This window comes from Wallemia mellicola, assembly GCF_000263375.1.
Source record: "Wallemia mellicola CBS 633.66 unplaced genomic scaffold WALSEscaffold_23, whole genome shotgun sequence".
Taxonomy (NCBI): Eukaryota; Fungi; Basidiomycota; class Wallemiomycetes; order Wallemiales; family Wallemiaceae; genus Wallemia; species Wallemia mellicola.
Window position 1 is genome coordinate 120,531 of NW_006531980.1, and position 8,182 is coordinate 128,712.

At 40.1% G+C, this 8,182-nt stretch overlaps 3 protein-coding genes across 3 annotated transcripts; 1 reads left to right on the plus strand and 2 right to left on the minus strand.

The window, feature by feature from the left end:
- Positions 1-185: 185 nt before the first annotated feature.
- Positions 186-3,538, plus strand: WALSEDRAFT_58543 (Pkinase-domain-containing protein; the record flags this gene model as incomplete). The annotated part of the gene is made up of 5 exons (XM_006960105.1): positions 186-213; positions 263-716; positions 764-917; positions 962-3,368; positions 3,415-3,538. 4 exons carry the CDS (start codon positions 186-188, stop codon positions 2,066-2,068), a joined length of 1,743 nt encoding a protein of 580 aa, XP_006960167.1. The 3' UTR covers positions 2,069-3,368; positions 3,415-3,538.
- On the minus strand, positions 2,277-3,549 carry WALSEDRAFT_70349 (thioredoxin reductase). Its single transcript, XM_006960106.1, has 2 exons — positions 3,415-3,549; positions 2,277-3,368 (listed from the first exon to the last, which is right to left on the minus strand). Exons 1-2 carry the CDS (start codon positions 3,439-3,441, stop codon positions 2,406-2,408), a joined length of 990 nt encoding a protein of 329 aa, XP_006960168.1. The 5' UTR covers positions 3,442-3,549; the 3' UTR covers positions 2,277-2,405.
- Positions 3,550-3,655: 106 nt separating this feature from the next.
- Positions 3,656-8,145, minus strand: WALSEDRAFT_61303 (ras GEF). Its single transcript, XM_006960107.1, has 5 exons — positions 7,897-8,145; positions 4,553-7,849; positions 4,415-4,507; positions 4,118-4,367; positions 3,656-4,071 (listed from the first exon to the last, which is right to left on the minus strand). The coding sequence occupies exons 1-5, from the start codon at positions 8,077-8,079 to the stop codon at positions 3,824-3,826; spliced, it is 4,071 nt and encodes a 1,356-aa protein (XP_006960169.1). The 5' UTR covers positions 8,080-8,145; the 3' UTR covers positions 3,656-3,823.
- Positions 8,146-8,182: the final 37 nt, after the last annotated feature.

An 8,182-nucleotide genomic window follows, 5' to 3' on the forward strand; every position in this document is an offset into this window, starting at 1 on the left:
ACGACCGCGTTTGTCTCATTCTTCTGTATTCTTTCTTCTTTTACGTAATCCTAAGCTTCTCAGGAGGAGTGTGATAGGGTAAATATATCTAATATAGACAGTAATTGTAATAGAATTATTCATTTTTTATTTATTCGTCTCCTTCTTGACATTCACCCCGGTTAGACCTCTTTGATTCGAACGAAATGACAAGCACTTGGAAACTCGGCAGAAGTAAGTTATATAGCTCACAGTCTAGACGATATTAAGACACACTCCTTAGAACTAAAAGAAGCTAACCCATTGAGTTCAAAATCCTCGTCTTCAAACCTATCCGCACAATCGAGACCAACGACTGCCAGCGGAAATTTATCAGCTACCCCTTCAACGAATGGTACATCGGTATCAACAGCTTCAGGTGCTCCTATTCACCGTTCAGGTGTCCTCACTATCCGAGTAGTCGAAGCCCGCGATTTGGAATTATCAGGACAGCAATTACCACAGCAGATTGAGAAAGCACTCTCTACCCAGGCTGCTGCTGCTGCAGCTAGCGTGACCTCCACATCTGTCAACCACGCACGTCAGTCGTCATACAGCTCCAGCAATAGAGACAGCGTACAACGCAAGCAATGCTGGTGGCTCCCATATATTGTTCTAGAATTCGATAAGAACGAAATCTTGGTTGATGCCCTCGGAGGTAGACTTGACCAACCAGTTTGGATGTATAAGGCACATTTGTGAGTCTTTTAGTCTTTCACAAGTACTTATTCTTATAAAATTACAGCGATGTTTCAAGAGCTAGCGAAATCGCTATTTCTACCTATCTCAGAACTGGTTCAAGCAATTTACCCGGTCAAAGTGCTACAGGATTGAACGATATGGGCAACTCTGATCTTTTCTTGGGTGCTGTTAAGTTTATACCAGACTTTGAGTCAAATGTAGGTGATCAATCATCTTGACGATTTATCTAACGACAATCAAGCGTGCTACAGAATCTTGGTACCCAGTCGCCGGCGGATCTGGTCATATGTTCATCCAAGTCTCTTTCCAAGCTAGAGCTTCCTCATTGACGATCGAGGACTTCGATTTACTCAAGGTCATCGGTAAGGGATCATTCGGTAAGGTTATGCAAGTCAGAAAGAGAGATACTTCACGTATCTATGCTTTAAAGACAATCCGTAAAGCACATATCGTCAATAGATCCGAAGTCACACATACATTAGCTGAAAGAACTGTCTTGGCTCAAGTCAACAATCCATTCATCGTACCATTGAAATTCAGTTTCCAATCAACTGAGAAACTTTACCTTGTTTTGGCTTTCGTTAATGGCGGTGAATTATTCCACCATTTACAACGCGAAGGAAGATTCAACGAAGCAAGATCCAGATTCTACGCTGCTGAATTGTTATTAGCATTAGAGCATTTGCACGGTTTCAACGTCGTCTATCGTGATCTCAAACCAGAAAACATCTTGCTAGACTATACCGGTCACATTGCTTTGTGTGATTTCGGTTTATGCAAGTTAAACATGACAGAAAATGAGACAACAAACACATTCTGTGGTACACCTGAATACCTCGCACCTGAGTTATTGTTAAATAAAGGATACACAAAATCAGTTGACTGGTGGACGCTTGGTGTTTTATTATACGAAATGTTATCAGGATTACCACCATTCTACGATGAAAATACAAATGAAATGTACAGAAAAATTCTTCAAGATCCATTGAGATTTGGTGATGAATTCAGTTTAGAAGCTAAAGATATCTTGACAAGATTGTTGCATCGTAATCCTTCTGCTAGATTAGGATATAATGGTGCACAAGAAATCAAAGATCATCCATTCTTTGTTAACAACATTGATTGGAAGAGGTTATCATCAAAGAAGATCCAGCCACCATTCAAACCTGCTGTTGCATCTGCAATTGATACGAGTAACTTTGATGAAGAATTCACATCTGAAGCACCTCAGGATAGTGTTGTTGAAGATAGTCATCTCTCTCAAACTGTTCAAGGTCAATTCCAAGGCTTTACTTATGTTGGTGAATCAAATCTCAGTGAAAGTGTCGGTCAAAGCTTTGGCGCTTAAGGTTAAGAGACTTTTAGTTTTTGCATTTCCATATAAACAATCACGGATACCAACGAAGGTTTCTACAAATTCAACAAATTAAACTATTTCACTAAAGAGCATACCAAAAAAGCAGAAATTCTCTCATTTTCAATCTCGTTTACTTGCCCACCCCATCAATATAAACGAAAATTCGTTGTCTATAAAATACCCAAAAAAAGACACTGGATTATATAAGAAATTATTAAATTTGCTTGTATATACACGACAATAAAAGCTAAATTTTCTATCAATTTTTTTTTGTGATACATTTCATGTCAAGATATATAAGAAAGGGGTCTCTATACTTTTATTGAATTTAGGCAGACTCCTCAACTTCTTCCTCTGCAAGAAGTCTTTCACATTCTAAGGCAGCCATACATCCTGAACCGGCTGAAGTGATAGCTTGTCTGTATCTCTTATCTTGAACGTCACCGGCAGCAAAAAGACCCTTGATGTTAGTTTGTGTAGTACCTGGGACGGTCTTGATATATCCATCTTCATCAGTGTCTACTTGAGATCTAACGAGTTGAGTGGCTGGTTCGTGACCGATGGCGTAGAAAAGACCGTTAACATCTAATTTTCTGGTTTCACCTGATTGTACATCCTTAAGTGTGAGTGCTTGTAACAAATCACCATCACCGAGTGCTTCAGTAGCTTGAGTGTTCCAGTGTACGGTAACCTTTGGATGCTTGAGTAATCTTTGTGCCATAATCTTTGATGCTCTCAATTCGTGTCTACGAACAAGAACGTGAACATGTGAAGCGTACTTTGTGAGGTAAGTTGCTTCCTCAGCTGCAGAGTCACCACCACCAATGACAGCTAATGACTTATTTCTAAAAATTGGTGCAGCACCATCACATACAGCGCAAGCAGAGATACCTGATTGCCAGTAGGTTTCTTCACCAGGTAAGAATAAACGCTTAGCTGATGCACCTGTGGCTAAAATGATAGAATCTGCCAATTCGTATGCGTTGTCATCCTCTTCTGAACCTTCTCTCCAGTATTTGAACGGTCTCTTTGATAAATCAACCTTTGAGATTGTTTCAGTGTGGATTGTTGTACCGAATCTCTCAGATTGGGCTCTGAATTTGTCCATCATTTCTGGACCTCTAATACCGTCTGGGAAACCTGGGTAGTTTTCTACGTCGGTGGTAGTCGTAAGTTGTCCACCTGGTGCTATACCATTAGCAAGCATTCCTTCGAATAAGACTGGTTGCATTTCAGCTCTAGCGAGGTAGACTGCTGCAGTGTGGCCAGCTGGACCTGAACCGATGATAACCTGTGGCGTGTTAGTATCTATATAGCTATCATAGTTTCAAACTTACAACTCTGTTGTGTACTCTTTCTGACATTGCGTTTACGTTGGCTGCGAAATTAAAAGTGGGAATTGAAGATAAAGCTACGCGAGAGGCTTTAAAAATATTTCTGAAAATAGTGCCGGCTAACGATAATAATCCTCGTTGAAGCAGTTCAGGCTAAAGTATAATCCTAATAGTTCAAATAAAAAATCAGCCACTTATTACCGTAGTGCTATCACAGCGATGACTAAATTCACCTTACTTAATATTATTACGTGATTTATTGTATGACAAATCATAATACATTTGCGAATTCGTACATAGGTCTTCACTAGAAAATGAGAGAAGCGTGAAAGAAAAAAGTAGAAACTAGTCGTGATTGTATAATATATTCCATATCTCTATTAAAGCGTGTTTAATGTTTGTGAATTATCTATTAATGTCTTCTTGTCCAACCAAATAACTCCTTGCGATCGACCGAATGTCTCAGTGATTCGACCGACGCGTTGCCCTTCACTTTCTGCATTCCTAAATTAGAGTTCTTTGGCTCAAGTGCACAACTTCTATTGTATAGATCTTGTGCAGATTCATTACTTGCTTCTATATGCGTTAACGCCCTATGGAGGTATGTCTGAAATTCCGTTATCTCTGTCAACCTGAATGGTTCTTGGAATTTCATAAACTCTTGAGTTTTTGTCAGCCAGAGAGTTTTCGAAATCTCTAGACTTACCTTTAATGATATTTTTAAGTTTCTCATATTTGTCGAAGTTGATAACCTGTCTCCTGCTATCAACCATTGATGGCCGCGTTGGCTTGTTACCAACGTGTACGAACGTCAAATCAGACAAAAACAAACCAACATATGGTAATGCCGGCAATTGGGTTGAGCGCAACCTTGCCCTGTAGACTGCGTAGTTCCTATCACAAGCAGCAAGGGTATTCAAATTGTTCAAAAGATTACGATGCTTTACTGGAACAAGCTGAGAATGTTGTTAGGTATTTACAGATGCGCAATTAATATACTCACCTCCCACGTTCGCTTTAATCTACCAATAGTCGACGTAGTTAAACCACAAACAATAGCAATAAGAAGACCATAATTATTGAGTGAAAGCGAGTGCTAGTTGTCATGTAAGTAAAAGAAAATACAGAATTAAACACCCACCTTGCATACTTTAATCCAGAATTTGATCGGTGGTACTCTCCTTCTGGCCTCATCTTCCCTGAGGATAGACTCACTGACCCAGGATGTAACACGGGTCGTGAATTCACTCATAGCCTTCAAAGCGGGTCTCACGACATGAACATCGACACCTTTCTTCGTGCTACCGCCTTCATTCACGCTGAGCAACTCATCAACTGTGACACATTGATAGAGTCTACTCTCCATTATAGTCAATTGTCTAGCCATCTCAATCGGCTCGAAGTCGGTAGGTAATGGAGCAGAAGTAAGGCCTTGGGGTGATTTAAGATGATTAAGCAGTGATCTACTAATTTGTGGTATTGGTGCTTGATCAGTGGTACTACCCATTGAACTCCGGCTATTTCTATTCTTGATGGAAGAATTGGACTCAGTGAATTGATAGTTTATGAATGATTTAAGAGAATTCTGACCTGCTTGTCTCTTAGACTTCGTCTGCTTGCTAATTGAATTATATGAGTGAGCATTTTGGTTAGCTGATGTCATATTTTCATGCTCATATCTGCGCTTGTCTGTGAGTTTCAACAAAACATCGGCCGAAGCATTGAATGTGCTCATTGTGTTGGCGGTAATTCCCAAATATTCGATAGCTTCAAGAGCGCTATAGTCTTCTCTGTCTTGCCAATGTACTTCAAGCCACAATTTGGCCAAATTGAATATTCTCAATCGTATAGGATCACTGATAGTTTTATCTTCGATATCATCAGCCTTTTCGAATCTATTTCTCAGTTCTATGGCTAATTGCTTAGGGGACGTGAAGAGTCTAAATGTCATCATGAAGGTTTCTAACACATTAACATCTAGTGTAGTATCATGAGGTGTGAGTAATTCAACAAGTGAAGGCAAAGTTGCGCCCATAATCTTATCATTTGGACCACCCCTAACTATTTCATATTTACCGAAGTTAACAGTCGGTTTCAATTCATTATCGAACGATGACTTTATTGGAGATTGAGTAGCTGATGTTGTGAAAGCCCTTTGACGTTGACGAGCGCGCACCTGGGTAACCGGTAATGGTGGGAGACTATCTACATCTTCATTTTCACTTTCTGTCTCATCACCCAATTCAAATTTTGGTTTCTCTTTTATAGGACTCTTCTCATCTAAAACCCAACTGTGAACTGTAGCGGGTGTCGATGTACCAGCTTTACCAAAACCGTCATCTGTATTGCTCCTCATTGACATTGCTGATCCATTCAATTCAGATCCTGAAGTCATGGAAGCTATCGACATGTCATCTCTCTGTATACTACTGATACTTGGCTTGTTACCACCAAATGATAATTTCAAGGCTGTAGAATCTTGATCATTCTCTTTATTATCTTTATCTTGGTATACATCTGCTGTACCAACAGTTGCCGCTCTAGCTCTTATCCTAGGCCTTAAAACGGAAAGATCGAAACTACCAGCTGCGGATGATAGACTTGGTGTTTTCCCACCAACAGCATGTCCCTTATGTCCATCTTGATTAAGTGGTAACGCAATACCGACTGGAGATTCAGGCATAGGCGATACCTTACCTGTCTCTGGGCTATTAAGTGGCATAGTGAGGGTATTTGGACTTCCACCTGTACTACTTCTTTGTGAAGAATCCTTTTCAGTGAAAGTTGCTGAAACTGGTGACAAATTCTTCAAATGCTCAGTCTGAGTTGGCGTATTAAGGTTATCTGTGCTCGTAAACTTTATATGAGGTGCGTATACAGTAGTAGCCTGTGATGCTCTACTTTCTGGTCTATTATTCTCGATATCTTGATCAAATTTGTCTTTCATTGTTGGCGTCGTGAGAGTCTCTTTGACATCTTCCACCTCTTCATTATAATCAGTATTACCTTGGAATTGATCTTTGAGACAAGTAAGACTTGCAGCTCTTCTGTCAAACAGTGACAAAGTCTGTTGTCTTCTATGTTGTCTCTTAAATTCTGTCTGATTCTCCCTTGGTTGAAGAGCTGGCTCTGGTATTGGTTGATTACATCCATTATTTGTAATATCTTGCAGACTAAACGTAGATTGCTGACTTGGTATGCTTGCGTTTAAACTTAATGGTATAGATGCCGTTGACGCATATTCGATCATTCTCGAAGAAATTTCAAATGCTTCTGTAGAAATCTTGTGAATTTGCATTATACATTTCAGAAGATGATGCCTCTTTGATTCCTGGGTAGTATCTATCATTGATCTTCTAGGTTTGGCAAAAAGTAGGGATTCTGCAGCAGCTACCAAATCATCAGTTGAAAGATAAGTTAATCTGATAGTTTCATCGAGCATCATACCATCTCTCGGTACTACAGTATTCAATGGTCCATTTTGTTGAATTGATTGTAAAACTGTCAAGAGGCGCTTTACGATTGCTATCGTTTCCTTTAACAAATCAATTAAGTGTATGCTAGCTGTTGCGTGATTTTCATTTGGCATAGCATGGATGTGTCCTAATGCTGCTGCGATTGTAGATTTCAAAGCATCATTGATAACGCACAAAAGCCTGCTAAAGGTCTGATCTGAAGAGCTCTGATCTTCTAGATGATCTTCATTTGATGAGTCGGCCCAATCGTGCGAGTTGTTGAGGACCAGAGAAGCTGCTGAAGAAGCTACAGATTGCGCAGCAGAACTTTTGAATGAATCGTAAGAAGTCATCCTTGAAAGCCTAGAAGCTTGCCTGTGCATCAGGGACTTTTGATTATTGTTGCTAGACATTGAACGCTGTGACTTCGGAGAAAGTTGTGATAGTTGAGACATGTGGGGGGAAGAATGTGGAGTAATATCTTCAACGAGATTGATACCATAAGACTCGCATAGTTTTACGAAATTCTCCGCCAAGACCAAAACTTGATCAGCCATTGGAATAACTTCTTCGAGGTCTTCATTGAGAATGACTTTGTTTGAGGATTGTAGAGCTTCTTTCATGACAAGTCTGCTCTGCACAACTAGTCTGGATAGTAAAGATAGAAGATTACGCCTATTGTCTGCTATTGATGCGCTTATCTTGTTACTAGAAGAATCCTTGTTGAGGGCATCTGCGGCAGATAAAAGCGCTCTAACGGAGGAAATAACACAAGCTGTAGCGGGCTGTAGATGTGCCAATCGACTGGAAATGACGGCTGATTTTACTAGTGTCAATGCATTCCTAACGGCGACTATTGGAGACTCCTTGTGTGGCTGATTCTGCTCTTCTAGAGCTTTATCGAGGGTATCTTTGATATCTTCTTCGTCTTGCTCGTCTGCGCTATGATCCTGCTCGTCTTCGCTGTTGTCGTAAAAAGCGTCCTGTGCAAAGTGAGAAAAGAAAGGAAAGAAGGACAAGAAAAGCGTACGATATCCTCAGTAACGTAATTCATAGGTAGCCAACCTCTGACACCGTTTACTTCGCAATCCCACCAACCAGATGCGTCCTTATTGAGTATATGGACGATATCATTCCTTTTAAAGCTTAATATCGATGGATCTCGCTCTAAAGGTTCAAAATCGTGTACTGCAATTCCTATCGCAATTTCCATTCCTCTCGTGAGATCGTCGTTGTAAAGTCTGAAGATAAAAATGCGAGTTTAAATTGATTAGGCGTCGGGGACCAAGAAATTAAACCTCAAAGTTGCTATTCAA

Coding starts and splice junctions, on each gene's coding strand:
- WALSEDRAFT_70349 (XM_006960106.1), bottom strand. CDS start 3,441: ATGTCAGAAAGAGTACACAACAGAGTT. Junction 3,369..3,414: donor AAAGAGTACACAACAGAGTT/GTAAGTTTGAAA, acceptor AACACGCCACAG/GTTATCATCGGTTCAGGTCC.
- WALSEDRAFT_61303 (XM_006960107.1), bottom strand. CDS start 8,079: ATGGAAATTGCGATAGGAATTGCAGTACACGATTTTGAACCTTTAGAG. Junction 4,508..4,552: donor TCTGGATTAAAGTATGCAAG/GTGGGTGTTTAA, acceptor CATGACAACTAG/CACTCGCTTTCACTCAATAA. Junction 4,072..4,117: donor ACTTAAAAATATCATTAAAG/GTAAGTCTAGAG, acceptor CAAAAACTCAAG/AGTTTATGAAATTCCAAGAA.